This window comes from Bufo bufo, chromosome 7 (genome assembly GCF_905171765.1).
Source record: "Bufo bufo chromosome 7, aBufBuf1.1, whole genome shotgun sequence".
Taxonomy (NCBI): Eukaryota; Metazoa; Chordata; class Amphibia; order Anura; family Bufonidae; genus Bufo; species Bufo bufo.
In genome coordinates, this window is record NC_053395.1 from 49,806,114 (window position 1) to 49,825,159 (window position 19,046).

Sequence of the window (19,046 nt, forward strand, 5' to 3'; positions counted from 1 at the left end):
CCTGAGAGGTGATGTCACCATCACCTCTCAGGATTGCAGGATGGTGATTGGTGGTGTATTATCACACCACCGATCACCATCCTGTTCCGGGTTATCGGGTCCTCAGAGACCTGAATAATCCGGAAACGCAGCAAACCGCAGGTCTGAATTGACCTGCGGTTTGCTGCGATCGCGGACATGGACATCGCGTACCGGTGCGTCATGTGTCCTTAAGTACCAGGACAACATGCCGTACCGGTAAGTCATGTGTCCTGAAGAGGTTAAGGGGGCAGGGAACGGTGGAGGTCACAGTAAAGGGGACTGTCCGCAAGGGGCGAGGTGCTGTAGAGGTCACTGTTATTGGGGCGGGGTGTTGTGGAGGTCACATTTTAAGGGAACGGAGCTCTGTGGAGGTCACTGTTAAGGGGGCAGGTTATTGTGGAAATCACTGTTAACTAGACGGGGTACTGTGGAGGTCACTAATAAAGGGGCGTCGCTGTGGAGGTCACTGTTAAAGGGGAGGGTGCTGAGGATGTTACTGTCAAGGGGGCAGGCCGCTGTGGAGGTCACTGTTAAAAGGGCGGGGTACTGGGCGCTAATTTTTTCAGGTATTTTTGATGGAATTCAGTAACGGAGACTCATGGAATCTCCAATATGAACACAGCCTAAGTACATGAAAACCCAAAAATCCTGACTGCAATGCTGTTGTAGCTGATTGTCCAGCGCTCACATAGTTAAGTGATCCAATGCTTTTACCATTGTTTGTACATTTATTACTGTCATGAGAACAGTTTACACTAAGTGCATCCCTACCAACACATGCTACTTGTATCATAATCATCCGCGGCCTGCAATAATACATTGCATTTCTATATAGGAAGCTGACATTCCTCGTGCAGAATAGTAACACCTTCTTAACATTTCTGCATCTCGTCACCTCATCGGAGAAGCTCCTAAGGGGAATTGACCCTGCTAGGAAAAAACACCAGCCCAGAGGAGGATCGACATTCAGTGCCCAGTTATTACCAGGCCTACTGGGACAGAAATGTACGTACTTTATAATATATTTTGCCTTGCCTTAGATTTTTCTATGCAGGTGATTCTACAGCCAGAATCAAGCCAAGTTGACTGGTATTAACACCTTATTGAACACTGAACATGTTCCATTTTCCTGACTTACTGTACGTGACATCAGCAAGTTCTACAGTAGTATCGGGCAGGTCTATGGGAATGTAGATGTCTGAAAGGGAACCCGTCATGAACTTTATGCTGACCTCACAGAGGGCAGCATAAAGTAGTGACAGATGAGCCGATTTCAGGGTTGTGCCCAGGGGGGCACCTAGCCTTTCTGCTGCCTGAGGCGAAAACTGAAAGTGCCCCCCATGCCAATTTCTTAACCTAACCCATTTGCCACAGTGAAAGTGCTGATTGCCTATGGCCCTTTCACTGCCCCCCTCTTGCCCCTACCTGGTGCTGCCTGAGGCGATCGCCTCACCCGGCCTCATTGGTGGTGCACCCCTGGGTGTGCCATTCAGGAGCTAAAAGTAAGTGACTGCCAAGAACCGGCATTGCAATCATCACAGCCAATTTGTTTCCTGTTTGGTTGCCTCATACATTGGTATTAAGTACATAAACATAACAAATCATAATATGTAGCTCAAAAACATTGCATTAAATCTTTGGCAATAATTAACCCTTTGCAGTAGTCCTACTGTGGTATTGCGGAACCTATGCTTAGGTGTCTGCATAGAGCGATGCCTTCCCCTGCTGAACAAGTTTTTGCTTGCTCATCAGGCGATCGGCGGCACCTTCACACAGGGCAGTTATCAGGAACAAAGGGGCCATTATTGACCATTGTCGAGGCATCCACCAATCCATGGTAACACACAGTTTTTTTTTCTTTTTTAAACACCACACTATTGTCTGAGCTGCTATACCAAACACAGCCTATGGGCAAGAGTGGTTTAAAAAAAAAAAATTCCACTGTAAAAAAGAAAAAATCCTTCCTTCCACTACTTCGCACTGCTATAGGATTCCAGTGAAGGTCAACGTAAAAATAAGTGCCAATGCTTCCCCAGTCCCCCACCAGTCTCTTTCGGTTCCAGCGACGGTGTGTCAAGACCACTAAGGTCACTACTGTGAGCAGTTATTGGCTGCAGCAGATAAATGTCATGCCGTTGGATAGGGAAGATTACAGACCAACGGGGGCACCAGTGAAGCAATGGCACGGAGTGACAGGTGATTGGTAAGGTGAGTATTACTCCTTCTATGAGTTTACATTGTTGCATGATTTTTTGTTTCTAAGAATTCATGGGGTCACACAACCTCTTACTAAATGAATGTGTGTAACAGTAACATAATATCCCAACGTCTTCTGCCCAGTTCTGAAAGGACCAACAAAATAGAGATAATAGTAGGTATCATTTAACATCCATAACTCAGCATTACAAATTATGAACCTGGTGCCTTTATCTAGATGAGGATGCGGTGTCGAGTGCAGAGATACATGGTTAAATAAAGCAGTTTTACACTTCGAGGATCACTGTGTTATGTCACATCTTATCAGACCTTGTCTGGGGTAACCTTATCTTACTCTTTCTACTTCATTCCACAGGCATCTACAACACCCACTTCAATCCAGCACTGCATAGTCCTATAATCAGTCCTATTCCTCTTCTTGTTATCACCATTAGCTTAACGCACACTATTTGTGTTCCCATCTAGTGTTGGGTGCTGGCTTAAAGAGACAAACCCTCTATGAAAACTCACTGGAAGTCTTCAATGGTATGGAGATGTATTGGCAATGCTCATTGGTGGACTAGGAAATTAAAATGACCCTGGAAAAAAGCTAAAGTGGCCCCATGTTGTAGGTGGGTCCAAATTGACACAAGTAGGCAGGGCCAACATAAGTAGATGCGGTCAACACAAGTAGGTGGAGTCAGCAATACCAAATTACTGCTTGAAATACCATCCCAGAAGAACCAAATACCAATGTGCAATATAAAATACCACCTCTAGAATCTGCCCTTCTGTCGTAGCCATTAATAGCTTCCACATTCTGTCCTCATCCTCCAGTTGTCTCTAATGTGGATATGGAGCAGGGGGCACCAAGCCAACCCTACCTTCACCTTGCTGCCTGGACGTCCCATACTAATGAACCCTATAGTGCACCCAGTAGTATGCTCCCTAAATAGCCAAGGAAAGAAGAAGAAAATAAAGTACCTGAGTCCTATTCCAAGCTGCCTTCTCCAATGCAGGTCACATGCCTCTTCCAGCCCATGTCTCTGCGCCATTTGTACACTGCCTCATATACTGGCCTATGGTCTATGAGGGTGAACAGCAGAGCAGGGGGCCATCAGATCATTATGTACCTGGCCAGCGACAGGCTGGAGGGCTTGGAAAGCCCTGTGGGCATCGGCCCACTGGGGAATTTCCCTGTAGAGTTTATGGTCAGTCCACCTTTGGCAATGCTCCATTGAAAAACAATGTGCAAAGAGCTATCTCCCAAGGAAAGAGATCCATTTTGCTAGCACCACATTGTGGAAGAGGCTCCCAATAGTCAAAATCCTTCTCAAGCACCCCGAAACAGCTGTCTATGGATGGATATTTGGCTTGGCTATTTTCCCTTGTCATATTCCAAGGCTTGTTAAGAAGTCGGATTTTGACTCACATGGAGACACTTCCACAGGGTGGCACTAGCATGATGGATCTCTTTCCTTGGGAGATATCGCTTTGCATCTGGTGCTATTTGTTCTGTTACCTCTGGCCTGGTTACTGACTCCTGCACCATATGCTGGCCAATGCACTCTACGCGCCCTGTCTTGCACCAATACAAATACCTAACATCACAGGCATCTCAACTACCATCAGGGAGAAGCCCCAGAACCAGACTGTGTCCTGACGGAAGAAAGGGTGCCCCACTGCCCCCCTTTCACTGTATGGCCCTAAGGAACAACAGTGTGAAGAAAGTCAATGTGATTGACTGTTACAGCCAGATCCACTACCATTCCCAGCCTCCACTCTGGCTCCTTCTGGGCTCATTGCACATTAAGCAGATAGGTACTGGTTCATGCCACCACAACCCTTCATGCTTGGTCACTTTCCCTTCTTAAATTCTTTTTAGATGGGTAGGACAGCATGGCCTCCTCCCAACTAGCTACCTCATAACAGCTTCTTGGTTTTCCTTTATGGTAAGTGGACATCATTTTTTATTTATATTGGAATTTTTTAATCATTTAAGGTGTTTTATGTGTTCCATTTGTTTTTTAAAGCTTCAGAATGGAATAAAAACAAAACAAAACAAAGAAGTTATACTCACCTAGCGATCCCTACCGCTCCCACTCTGACACTTTCCAGGTCCCTCCTGCAACGCTAAGCACCACATGTCCAAGCCCAGAGCATTGAGATGTACCCCGTAACTACGCCAAAACCCCCCAACCTCTTTCTCAAGCTCCAGGTCCCTCTCGACCTCAGAGTTCCTGTATTTTGTATTCATCCATACATTAACCTGTTTTGCATGTAAAAATTATAGAAATTTGAAAGCACTAACATAAAAAAAAAAAATTCCATGTGAAACATCCTCTTGTTAATATCTTGATACATGTGACATGCTGCATCCTGCTCGAAGATTTTCTATGTTATGTCATCTGTTGGCCAGAGCCGCATAGCCTACAATGCATGAACATGTCAGACTTTACATGTCCTGTGGACCTAGCTTATATCCTGCACATTAAACATGCAAATATATCCACAGAAATGTGTTCAGGTATGTGAGGTCTGTATATGAAGTATGTAAGTCTTTCACTGGATCAGCTGGCATTCATCAAAGGGATTACCTGTGGTGATCCTGCTTTTACATATGTTATATATGTCTGGAGAATCATCAAAAATAAAATAAAGAGGTTAAAAAAGTTTAACTTAATATTTTCCATTCACTTTTTGCAAAGTGACATGTTAAATACTTGCAGCCAGACATGTTAAATACTTGCAGCCAGAAATTCCTGCATGGTACAGCTGGTCATTGGAGCATATTGTCAGGAGACATGTGCAACAAAGAGGAGCTGTCACCTCCACTGACATGTCTGTTTTAGTAACTACTGTATTTTTTAGACTATAAGACGCAACAGACTGTAAGACGTACCTAGGATTTGGAGGAGGAAATAAGAAAAAATGTATTTCTCATCAGACCTCAGATCAGACCCCAAGCTCCATTAGCCTCAGATCAGACCCCCCCCCCCAACCTCCATCAGCTTCAGATCAGACCCCATCAGACTCAGATCAGACCCCCATCAGCCTCAGATCAGACTTCCATCAGCCTCAGATGAGACCCCCATCAGCTTCAGATCAGACCCCATCAGCCTCAGATTGGATGCCCATCAGCCTCAGATTGGATGCCCATCAGACCTCAGATCGGACGCCCATCAGACCTCACATCAGACCCCCATCAGCCTCAGAACAGATCCCATCAGCCTCAGATTAGACCCCATCAGCCTTAGAACAGACCTCCATCAGCCTCAGAAGAGACCTCTATCAGCCTCAGAACAGACCCCCATCAGCCTCAGATCAAACCCCAATAAGCCTCAGATCAGACCTGATCAGCTTTAGATCAGACCCCATCAGACATCAGATCAGACATTAAAAAAAAAAAATGAACTTCTCTTGCCTGCTCTGGACATCGTTGCCACTCGCTCACCACTCCCTGGTCTTCTTCCAGCCCACGCTGCACTGTGACATGATATTGGGCAGTGTCATGTCATAGAGCACGCCTACGTGCACTACGTCCTGATGCTGTACACCGTCAAGACAGAGTGCAGAGGGGAGCCGGAAGAAGACCGTGCGTCTTTTAGTCCAAAAAACTTGGTACTTGCATGTCCCATGTAGTTCTTATCTCTCTTTATTGTGTTGTTCCTCTATTATTCCCACTTAAAGTTTATGAATGAATTGCCAAAGGTCTGCTATAGACTGTGCAGTAACACCCCCATCCCCCCACAACTGGTAACTCGCAGCTGGACCTTTGTTCTAATGATCCAATGTGCTTCATCTATACATGCCTCAGGTAAACATGTCTGGTTTTGCTACATGGTTTTGATTAAAGGGGTGCACAACCCCTCCATGGCTGCATTATGAAAATTCTGCCTTAAGGTACCAAAACAGTTTACATGACGGGGGTACTGGTTATGTTTACTCGACCCTTCTCCCCCATTAACCCTAACTCGCCCACCCCCTTACATTCCTAAGTTCCCACCTTAATTAAAAAATGACACAGACACCACATTTTGGATTAATTTGGCCACAGCAGCCTTTTCATTAACAAACATACAAAAATAACCTTTTTTTAATACCAACATTATTAACCTGTACCAAATGTTCAGTCACCGAGGGGGAGGTCCTTGAAGCCCCAAAACCACTGAATAACCATATCGGGATGAGCCAACTTACCTCCAGCCGTTTACCGCTGGCTCGGAGGCACCCCTGCCGGCTCACCCCAACAATTCAGCCACAGCCGCCCACCAACCAATGGGAGGGGGCCGTCCCATCCTCATCACCTGATAAACTCACCGACTCCAAGGACCTCCCATGCAACATGCCGCCGTGACAATTACCCCCAGCATGCCCCCAATGCAACCCTCAAAGTTGCACGTCCCCAACTGTACCCAGCAAACCCTATGCCCCCCTGTTTAATTTTTTTTATTTAGACCACTGTAGCCACCTGCCACAAAAGAAGGGGAGGGCGCGCGGGAGATGTTCCTCTTCAACAAAATGGCCCCTCTTACCGGCCGCACTCTTCATATAAACCCCATAACTCCTCCCCAATCCCCTACAAAATCACCAATCCCTAACCCTGGGTCTCCTTAAACCACCCCCCCCACCCCCATCATGGTCGCCTCCCCCTAAGGCTATAGCCCTCAGTCCGGCTTTACTTGACGGCTTTACTTTACTTGACGGGGGTACTAACAAACATACAAAAATAACCATTTTTTAATACCAACATTATTAACCTGTACCAAATGTTCAGTCACTGAGGGGGAGGTCCTTGAAGCCCCAAAACCACTGAATAACCATATCGGGGTGAGCAGGGGCGTAGCTAAAGGCTCATGGGCCCTGGTGCAAGAGTTCAGCTTGGGCCCCCCTTCTCTCAGTGCTTTGTGGCCAGGGGCAGGGAAGCACATAGCCTTTGTGCTGCCTGAGGCAACAATTGAAACGGCATTTTCCCCCCCCCATGGCAAATTTTTGACCTAACCCCTTACCTCTAGCCAGAGGTGTAACTTGAATAGCATGCACTTTCTATAATACCATTGTCTTCACATGCGGCACAAGGGCATTTGGGCCCCCTCAGGCTCCTGGGCCTAGTAGTGACTGCTACCTCTGCACCCCCTATAGCTACGCCCCTGGGGGTGAGCCAACTTACCTCTAGCCGTTGACCGCTGGCTCGGAGGCACCCCTGCCGGCTCACCCCAACAATTCAGCCACAGCCGCCCACCAACCAATGGGAGTCCAGCCCCCACCGTGGGGGCCCTCCCATCCTCATCACCTGATAAACTCACCGACTCCAAGGACCTCCCACCGCCACAGACGCACCGGCTTGACCACTTAAGCCTGTGCGTCCCTCGACACACGCACAGCAATCTCCAATCCCTCCTGCAACGCTAAGCACATGTCCAAAGTCAGAGCATTGAGATGTACCCCGTCACTACGCCAAAACCCCCCAACCTCTTTCTCAAGCTCCACGTGTCGATTCGACAAGGCCCCATTCTTAGACATAAACGTGCTAATAGCCCTATTAACTTTCACTCTGGCCTTGTTGATACCGTTAACTGAACGCGCCCCTTGCCACACCGTTCTCGGAACGATGTCTGACCAGACCGTTACCATTTTTGGAAACATCGCCCATAAACGCAGCAAGTCAAATTTCACGTCCCGTACTAGCTCCCTAAATGGCCGGGCAGCCAAATCATTACCTCCCACATGCAGGACTAATACGTCCCGGGCCCTATCTTGCTTGACATACCTGTGAAATTCAAGTAAAACCCCGCTCCATATCATGCCCCGCCAACCTATCCATCTCACCACTGCCACCTCCCGAGCGAAACCAAGCTGCTGACCATCCTGCCTGACGACTGCCCTGAGAGCACCCTGAAAAACATATGAGTGTCCAAGAACCCAAATCAACGCCGGCTCCGAACCTGAAACGAGAAAACACTGAAGAATACCAGGAGTAATCCCGCATGCCACCACCATATATAAATAAACATATATAATCAACCGTAAAATCACTCCCCGACCTCACAACTTCTCTGGCCGGACGTACGAACGGAACCGTACAGATTCCCACCTCCCTATCCTCCTCATAACGTCGTCCCTCAAACCCCATCTGGCAGCTTTGGTTGCCGCCCCTATTCTAAACGAATGACCCGAGTACCCCTTCCACCCCATTTCTATTTGACCTAAGCACCGTCTAAACACCGCTGTAAACTGATAACGCAAAAGAAACGACCCATCCTGATGAACCAACAACGGAGACAACACCGTTCCCATGTCCGGACCATATGCCCTCATGCAACGCACTGGACACATTAAACAGTCCGGGATCTCAAACAACATTACCCTGCGACCTCTCCCTTCCACATCCGTTTTAGATCATCTAATAACGATTTCTACCCGGTCCGAAAAAACATCAACATCATCTCTCAATAAACCTCCCACTCTATGAACAGAAGGACAAACTAGTTCCCCCAACCGTAACTCCCCAAAAAACGCCAACAAGAAAGCCAAGCAAAATAACCGCGCCTCCCTCAGTGAACTAAAGACCCCGTCCAACTGCTCACCTAACTGCAACAGTAATGCGAAAGATACAGGCCACCGATCATCACCTCCCCCCTTTTCCCGGCGCCAACCTTTCAAAGCCCTCGCTACCAAGAACGACTTAGTTAAATCCATAATCTTTCTGAACCGAAAACCAAATGCTAACCCCGCCATACAGCCATTCATTTTCGCGACAGACCAACCCTCATGCCTACAGTGGCCTATAAACAATAGCAGAGCAATCTCCAAATCTCCCTCCCCAGCCCCTAAATTACCCGTCCACTCCTCCCACCGATGCCAAGCTTTCGAATACAGCTCCCACGTACCAGGCGCCAGTAAGGACCGGATAAGACCCGTTACTGTAACTCCAGCATTCCCAAAGACAGGTTGGACACTCCAGCCCCACTTCCGCTGCCCCCGGAGCCAGCTGACGGAAACGGTCCCACTGAGAACGAGAGAGAGCATCAGAAATGCAGTTGTCAACCCCAGGCACATGAACCGCCACTACCCATGCGTTAATTAACAAACACTCCAACACCAACTTCTGCAACAGCCGAACTACCAATGTCGATGAGGCCAACAAACCATTAATCGCCTGCATCACCCCCAGGTTGTCGCAGTGGAACTGGATTTTCTTATTCTTAAAAACCTGCCCCCACAACATCACTGCCACCACGATCAGGAAAAGTTCTAACAACGCCAAATTTTTAACCCAACCCCTTTAGAAACCAACTGTCTGGCCACTTCCCTGCACACCATTCCCTCGCACAATAAACCCCGAAACCACAACCCCCCCCGCCGCATCTGAAAACAGGTCTGAATCGAACGAATCCACCATCTCGTCCATGAACAAGGAACGACCATTATATTTGTCCAGAAATGCGCCCCAAACCAACGAGTCCCCCATCAGCTCCCGCCTCAGCCTAATGAAATGATGGGGCGCCTGAACCCCTGCTGTCGCCCCTGCCAACCATCTGCTGAAAATCCTGCCCATGGGCATAATTTGACATGCGAAATTAAGCTTTCCCAGAAGCAACTGAAGCTCCCGCAACTGAATTTTTTGTAACCGCCCTGCCCGTGCCACCTCTTGTTTCAAGTCCACTAACTTATCCAGAGGAAGCCTACATTCCATGCGCTCAGAATCAATTTCTATCCCGAGAAAGCTCAATTTAGTCGTAGGGCCCACCGTCTTCTCCCTAGCTAAAGGAACCCCAAACAACCCGAACAACCCCTCTAACATATGCAACAAAACCGAACAAACCCTCGACTCCGTAGGGCCGACGCAAAGAAAATCGTCCAGATAGTGGATAACAGAATCAAACCCAGACGAATCTCTAACCGCCCATTCCAAAAAAGAACTAAACATCTTAAAATATGCGCAGGACAATAAACAGCCCATCGGTAAACACTGATCCACAAAAAAAAAACATTCCAAAAACAGCCCAATAGGTGCAGACTATCAGGATGTACCGGCAAAAGCCTAAACGCCGCCTCTATATCGGTCTTTGCCATTAGCGCTCCCCGACCGAACCACCTCATCCATGCCACTGCCGTGTCAAACGACGTTTAGACCACCGAGCATAAGGCCGCGTCAATGCTGTCGTTAACCGACGTTCCCTTAGGGAAGGACAGGTGGTGAATCAACCGGAATTTATTTACCTCCTTTTTTGGGACCACCCCCAAAGAGGACACACGCAAATCCAACAAGGGTGGCCCCGCAAAAGGGCCAGCCATCCTACCTAGTCTAACCTCCTTCTCCAACTTTTCCGTAACCACCCCCGCGTGCTCAATTGGCGAACGCAAATTTTTTGTAACTAACCCAGCACCAGACGGAACAAACGGAAACCGGAAACCCCTCCCCTAGCATCTCCGCGGCCTTCTTGTCAGGATACCTATCGAGATACAGCTCCATCTTTTCCAAACAAACCGGCGTCTCCCCCTTTTCCAGACCCCTCCCCGCCTTTTTGCCTGCCGCTCCTAAAACACTGTGCCGCCCCGTGTAAGCCCCCACAGTTGGAGCACTCATGCTTAAACTTGCACTTGGCCCTAAACTTACATCCACCCTCATTGAACAGGAAGCACAGTCCTTTTGCGGAAGCTGCCGCAAAACCCGACTGCCCTCCGCCCCCGGCCTCCCCCCAAAAGGACTGCCCTGATCTAACCGGCGCCCTCACTTTTAACCACAAGGCAATATCCTTGTGATCCCATCTGATACCCGGACACACTGCCTTCCGCTGCCTGAATTGTTCATCATATCGCAGACACGCTAAACCCCCATATACCCTATACGCTTCCCCAATGGCATCCAGGTAGCAAAAAAGAGCGGAGCAACATTCCGGCTCTTTTTCTCCTATTACGCTCGCCAGTATCTCAAACGCCTGTAACCAGCTTGCAAACGACCTCGGTATAAGCCCGTGCCTGTGCTGTTCTTCGTCGTCCTTCTTGCTCCCGTCCTTCTGAACTTTATCTAAGTTAAATTTCTCCAAAGGGAGCAAGGAAAAAATATCTATGTACTCCCCTTTCCATATTTTTTCCCTCACCTCCTGCTTAAGATGCGCCCCCAGGGGACCCTCAAAACATACATATACCTCCCCTTTCGCCCTGTCATCCAACCGCATCGCATCTTCCTGCCCAGAGCACCCCGCCTGCGTCTGAACCGACACCGTGCTGGCCCGCACACCCGACACCGCCGCCCCAGCGCCCCCAATGCCACCAGGCCCCCCCCCCCCAACACCCAATGCCCCATCCTGCCACCAAACTGGCTAATCCCCCAACAACTGACCCAAACCTTTATTCAGTTCTGTCTGGGGCCCCCCTCCCCCCGCAGGTAAGCTAGCACCCCACTGCACTAAAGGTCCCCACGGCTGCTCACCTGGCTGCATGGGTGCTGTGACCCCACCAGCCGCAGATCCTGCTTCCCGACTGGTCCTTTGCGCAGATCCTCCTGCACAGTCATCTCCTGTGTGTCCCCTGGCTAGGCTGGAGTCAGGGACGTCAGCCGGCGCGTCTTCACCTGCATCTTCAGGGGAGGCGGTGGTCCTGGACAAGAGCCTGCTGCCTCCTGCCACACGGCCCGCAGCAGGTCTGCCATCTTCTCCTCCCCATGCCCGTCGAGGGGCCCCAGCCACTTCTCCCATGACTGGGCCCGCCGAATCTGCTCCCGACTCCCTGTGCTGCGACACTGGCCGGGCAGACCTGGCACGGCCTGCATGGGGGCTCCACCTAGTAATCAGATTTCTCCCACGCCTGGGCGTGCGAGGAGGAACGGAGCCCGCCGCCTGCAGGCGTGGAGGGTCTCTGTTGGGTCTCCGTCTCCGGCGCTGAGCCTGAGAGGGTCCGCTATCCGGGCTAAGGCTCGCCGGCGGGATAGACCGCCGCGTTCGGGACGCCGTGGGCGGAGGTGAGGCACGCACCTCCGCCGCCCCTCTTGCACCCGCTCCTGGAGCCATCCGTCGCCACGCTCCGCTGCTGCCGCCCGCAACTCTGCCAGCAAGGCCTCCCTCCCCATCAAATGTTCCTATTCAACAAAATGGCCCCTCTTACCGGCCGCACTCTTCTTATAAACCCCATAACTCCTCCCCAATCCCCTACAAAATCACCAATCCCTAACCCTGGGTCTCCTTAAACCACCCCCCCCCCATCATGGTCGCCTTCCCCTAAGGCTATAGCCCTCAGTCCGGCTTTACTTAACGGCTGAATGCTTGCTTGATGGACAGCTGTCTCTTCTGACTCCCCCACAAACATACAAGCTTAGCTCACCCAACAGCTATCTCTTCTGACTGCCGCATATATACTTGGCTTGGCCAACAACGCTCAGTTCTCCAACAGCTCTCTCTCCAAACTTCTTCATACATACAGTGCATTTGGAAAGTTGTCAGATGCTTTCATTTTTTTCACATTTTGTTACGTTGCGGCCTTGTGCTAAAATAAAAAAAATTCTAATTTTTCACCATCATTCTGCACTCAATACCCCATAATGACAAAGTGAAACAAAATGTTAGAAAGCTTTACTAATTTATTGTAAAGGAAAAACTAAACTCTTGCATCGACATACATCGGCATTGTCTTGGCTATGTGCCTAGAGTCATTGGGCCAGATTTATCATTACTCTGACAGCTCACTCCACTTTAACATATGGCTAAAGTCAGTTTTAGCCAAGTCAGATTTATGATCGGCCCTTTAAGACTGTAATAAATGTGGTTTGACGGTAGCGGTTTATCCGTCAGTAAGCAGCTTTACAAAAGTCGCACGTTTTTATGAAAAAGTCGCACGTTTTTATGAAAAAGTCGCATGTTCTATTAAAAAGTCTCATAAGATAAGCATGGTCCTCACTGGAGTGAAATTGCGACTTTTTTGCGACTTTTTTGCGACTTTTTAAATAGTCCCAATAGTAAATCTGTCTAGAGATTCATTTACATAAGAAAACACGTCCACTTTCAGAAAACTGGCGAGCATAGTACAGAGCAGAAAAAAGTCGCAAATTTGTGCGCAGTTTTAGCGTTTGGCACTTTTTTTGGGACTTTTTCACTCCATTATTCTGACCTGAGCTAATGATAAATCTGGCCCATTGTCTTGTGGGAAAGTGGACTTTCAGCCGAGTCTGAGGTTTAGAGTACTCTGGATCTGGTTTTCATTAAGAATACCTCTGTACTTCTCCACAACATGATGTTACCACCACCATGGTTCACTGTAGAGATAGTATTGGGCAGGTGATAAGTGGTGCCTGGTTTGCTTCAACATGACGCTTAGAATTGAGGATAAAATTGTGAATCTTGGTTTCATCAATGTTTTCATCAATTTTCATCGTCCGAGAGTCTTCTAGGAACTTACATGTGTATTTTACTGAGGAGAAGCTTTTTTTGGCCACTCTGCCATTAAGTCCAGATTGTTGGAGTTCTGCAGTGATGTTGGGCCTTCTGGACGTTACTTCCATCTGCACACAGGATCTTTGGAGTTCAGCCAGAGTGACCATTGGGTTATTGGTCTCCTCTCTTACCAAGGTTCTTCTCCTCTTCTTAATTTGGTGGGCAGACCAGCTCTAGGAGTAAGAATGAAAGAAAACCGGCACTCCCAAAAATCTTTGCTGGTTTCGGCACTCACAGGTACGAAACGCCGCGCGTCATATGAGTGACCAATAAATCTATCACCAGCAAAGATTTTTGGGAGTGCCGGTTTTCTTTCATTCTTCTGATTTTGGGATTACCTCCGACCACAAACCGAGCACCCCTCAACCAGTACGCTGTGCCGCCTGACTTCATTACACAGCTCTAGGAGGAGTCCTGGTCATTCCAAGTGTCTTCCATTTCAGAATTATGGAGGCAATAGTGCTTTTTGTACCCTTCTCTGGATCAGTGCCTCCACACAATCCTGTCTCTGATCTCTACAGGCAGTTCTTTCTCCTCATGGCTTGGTTTTTGCTATGATATGCATTGTCAGCTGTGAAACCTTAAATAGACAGGGGTGTTTATTTCCAAATCATGTTCAATCAACTGACATTACCGCAGATGGATTCCAATAGAGGGGACATTTTTTTATTTTTTTTTAGCACAAGGCAACAAAATGTGAAAAAGCGAAAAGGTCTGAAGACTTTCCAAATGCACTGTATACATGTTCAGCTTAGCATGTGTGTTTTTTAATGGAAGGAGAAGAGAAAGTTGCTAAAAAGCTCTGGAATAATGAAAGTTTCAGGCATTGAAATTCAAAGTGCCTGATCCTTCTCTTCCATGGCATCATCTGTCGGTGGAGAGCTGGGAGCTCGATGGGTTTGGCCAACAATAATATAATGTCTATGGCAATCATATAGATCAAATAAAGCATACACACAATCGAAAGGATTACTTTTGGGCATGGTGGACATTTTAAGATACTGAATGTTGTACTATTGGACTGAATGCAGTATTATAACATGAAAGAATAGATGAGATTACGGATTCTCTTGACTTCCCAAATACATTCTATTGAGATCATAAATACATGGGACTTTCATGATTGGATGTCATGTCATGATAACTAGCTTATGTATATGATACCCATGTCCAACCTCATTAGTATGGAGGTTTGTATTCAATACTATAAATTTTCACCCTATGTGACCTCTACTGTCTCATATCATGGGTAGATGTTCTACAGCTGACAAAGTCTAGGAAAAAAGTCCCGGAAATGTGTGTCATTTCCAGTTATGGCTAAATAAATACCACAGATCCTTCCAATTCTAACCTAAGGCTAGCACATTTTTCATGGAAGTCACTGTGGGCTCCAAACCACATGTAAAACCTGAGTGATTTTATTACACTGAAATTCCTCCTCAGAAATGACATGGGTCAAAGGGTCATTTCTTCTAAACTAAACCATGGACCCAGTGGAGACGTAGGATTTTACTGTTCAGGAGCTGGTATGACACCAGGAGAACACTCTCCAGCCTATCCCACAAGTGGTTGACAGTTAGCAGGGGTGTGTTCTGCATGGGGAGTACATCTGCTGTAGGAAACTTAACGTGCACAGCAAAGGCTTCCAAGACTGCAAGACTTTTTGACATCTCACTGAGGAGGTCTTAAAACCTGAAAATGAGACACTGTCTGGCTGCTTCTTTTAAATGGAACCTGTTCACAGCCCTTGCATTGATCATTATAACAGCACAAGCTTTACCCAAGACTGAGATTAAACTCAGTCAAGGTGAGTGTATTGCATTTTTTTTTTTCATTTTTAGAACATTATATTTTGAGTTAGTATTATATGACTATGTGACGCAATATTAACATGGATTCGGTCCATCAATTTTAAGAGCTTCTAGACTACACCCCCTCCAAGTTTGCTGTATTGTGTACTTTAGGTTCATTTCATTTGCAAGTTTCTTATCTGTATGGGACTTTATCATTAAAGCTATTTCCAATCTTTTTGAGACTGCAATTTATGTTTATATATTTCTATGTAATTGTAATGCTTATATATATTGCTATAAAATAGTTTATATTTAGGAGTAACTGCATGAGCTGGATGTGGGCCAATTTATGTTGGGGACTTGTAGCAATATGCAGCATATTAACATTGCCAGTATTGTGTAAGTCTTTTGATTTAAGCAAAACACCAATTTTTGAAGCAACTTTTAAAGTATATTAAGGAATTTTATAAGCAGCTATTTCTCAATGAAGTATAATTGTGAGAACATGATTTACGGTATCACCCAAAGATTTATCATGGTTTTGGTGCATTTTTTGGTGCAGTTTTTCTGTTGCTTTCTGTTTGGATTTCCTGTTTATATTAACAACCCCATTAAAGTGCATGGGAAAACCACTAAAGATAAGAAAGAAGAATTGCACAAACAACTGACATGCTGCTGATTTAAAAAAATCCACACGACAGGTCAATTTCCACATGTAAAAGATAAGCAAAGTATACATGAGATTTGGCAAATCTCATTGATGTTGCTGGTATATAATTAAGCTGTGGTTTTTCCACACAAAAATCTGTCCAGAAAAAACACACAGAAACCGTATTGTGTGCAGTTACCCTTAGGTGACTTTTTTGTTTGTTTTTCTTGCTTTTCACTAATACAGCATGTTCTAGCTCTTGGCACTTTTCAGGCACCTTCACATCACCTCCTCTACAGGGAAATTAAATGCCACAAAGGAAATGCTAGTGGACAAACACACTGTTTTGCAAAAAAATAAAATAAAAAAAGCTACAAAATTCTGGAAAAAAAAGCATGTGGTTAAAGCCTATTGACACAACTGTAGTGGCGCCGTGTATGTTCTGCGAAAACATTGGCAAGAGCCATGTAAACTCTGCATCATGGTGTCTGCGATCCGCAAGATATGACGAAACATAGGACATGTCCTATCTTTAGCGATGCATAGGCACGGACCCAGAAGCCTACAGAAGAGCTTTCTAGTGTTCTAGTGTTATTACAGCCCCCCCCCCCCCCCCATTCAAAAATAAATTTGTGTGTGTAGGGATATTTACAAGGTTGGCAAATCAATATACTGTATGACTACTGGGAAACATTTTTATAATACTGTTATAATACAAAACTATTTTGGTATTCTGTCATTTTGTAATTTTATATTATCTTCAATGTGGCTGCGGACCAGATATGTCCTACTATCCCTACCGCTATACCACCAACTGTATCACTTTCTGGTTTTGACTCTACAGTCTTTTGATATCATAAGATGGTTTTGTTGAACAGGCGACATTACTAAGTTTCACTTATGTCCTGTCATTGGCTTGAAAACGTAAAAAAAAGACTTTTCAAGGATTATTGAATCTGAGTATTTCTTATTATAGTTTAAAGTGGTTGTGCAGTAGTATATTGAGTCATCGATATCAGATCCTGGCACCCCTGCCAATAAGCTGTTTGAAGAGGTAGCGGCACTTGTGCAAGTGAGCCCTAAGGATGGGAGTGGTAGTGGCCATGAGGAGATGGGTGTCACAGTGTACTCTCTCAGGCCATTGCTCCCTGGGTATCGGTGCAGTTGAATTGGGGTTTAAAGAATCAGGCCACAAGTAAAAGAATAAAGATCTCTCTTTACTTAGTGCAATTTCTGTCACCAGATGATGAGGTATGGTGACTGGTTGTGTGTAGGGTTGAGCGAACACGAACTTTATGATTTTTGGACCCCAGACCCGAACCCGAACATTCCTGTAAAAGTTTGGGTACGGGTTCGGTGTTCGGCGCTTTCTTAGCGCTTTTTGAAAGGCTGCACAGCAGCCAATCAACAAGCATCATACTACTTGCCCAAAGAGGCCATCACAGCCATGCCTACTATTGGCATGGCTGTGATTGGCCAGAGCAGCATGTGACCCAGCCTCTATATAATCTTGGGTCACGTAGCGCTGCACGTCACTCTGCTGTTACAAGTGTAGGGAGAGGATGCTGCTGGACTTGTGATTTCAGGGAGAGCATAGGAGAGAATCTAACTCAGCGATCTACCTAGAAATAGTTGTGTGGGTGCAGGGCACAATCGTTTTACCCTGCCCTGAGGCCATTGACCAAAAAAAATAAATACATTTATAATTCTGTTAGTTAGGTGAGTGGCGGCGGCGGCGACCATTTTATGCTTGCTCAGTGCACCAGCACTGCATCTGAGCTTTTGGGACATTGCAAATCACCATTTTTTGGGGGGCAAACTACAACATCTGGATTAGTCAGTGTGCAATTTAAGGTAGAAATACACCCATCATTTTCTGGGGTTTTAAAAACACACCATTTTTTTCAAAAAACTGTATTTTCCAGATCTGCAAGTGTTAAATTCAAGTTTAATATATACAGCTTTCATATTCTGTTACCAAAAAAAGACTTTTTTTGGCCATCTACAACATCTGTATTAGTCAGTGTGCAATTTAAGGTAGAAATACACCCATCATTTTCTGGGGTTTGAAAAACACACAATTTTTTTCAAAAAACAATATTTTCCAGATCTGCAAGTGTTACAGGGTTTCTACCACTTCGTTTTCACCTAATTAGCTTTCAGACACTAGTGATCCGCTAGTATCTGCTCTACCAAACCATCCTAATATAACAGCTTATTGTCCTGCCGTTTCGCTAAAAAACAAACTTATATAGATATGCTAATGAGCCTCTAGGTGCTATGGGGGCGTCATTAGCACCTAGAGGCTCGGTCTACCTTCACAAACTGCCGCCGCCCAGCGCGTCCCTCCAGCCCGCCCATCTCCTCCGGAATGCGATCCTCCCTGTGAGCCAGCGGACGAATTTCGCGCATGCGCCGTGCCCGTATGTATTCGGCGCATGCGCAGTGAATGTCTGACCGCTTTCTGCACAGACATCTCCACTGCGCCTGTTCCTCAGAGCACTATGACGTCATCGGTGCAGGCGCAGTGGAGATGTCTGAGCAGGAAAGCGGTCAGACATTCACTGCGCATGCGCCAAATACAGACGCGCACGGGGAGGATCGCATTCCGGAGGAGATGGGCGGGCTGGAGGGACGCGCTGGGCGGCGGCAGTTTGTGAAGGTAGACCGCGCCTCTAGGTGCTAATGACGCCCCCATAGCACCTAGAGGCTCATTAGCATATCTATATAAGTTCGTTTTTTAGCGAAACGGCAGGACAATAAGCTGTTATATTAGGATGGTTTGGTAGAGCAGACACTAGCGGATCGCTAGTGTCTGACAGCTAAATATGTAAAAACAAAGTGGTAGAAACCCTTTAAATTCAAGTTTAATATATACAGCTTTCATATTCTGTTACCAAAAAAATACTTTTTTGGGCAATCTACAACATCTGTATTAGTCAGTGTGCAATTTAAGCT

The 19,046-nt window shown here is 46.5% G+C and overlaps 1 protein-coding gene across 1 annotated transcript in view; it reads left to right on the forward strand.

Annotated features, from left to right (window-relative positions):
• The first annotated feature begins 15,263 nt into the window (after positions 1 to 15,263).
• The window catches only part of CLEC19A (C-type lectin domain containing 19A), a 34,914-nt gene continuing 31,131 nt past the window's right edge, over positions 15,264 to 19,046 (forward strand). Inside the window, exon 1 of the mRNA XM_040441248.1 lies at positions 15,264 to 15,453. Coding sequence (XP_040297182.1) covers positions 15,345 to 15,453 — 109 coding nt within the window. The 5' untranslated portion in view covers positions 15,264 to 15,344. The remainder of the gene's footprint in view (positions 15,454 to 19,046) is intronic.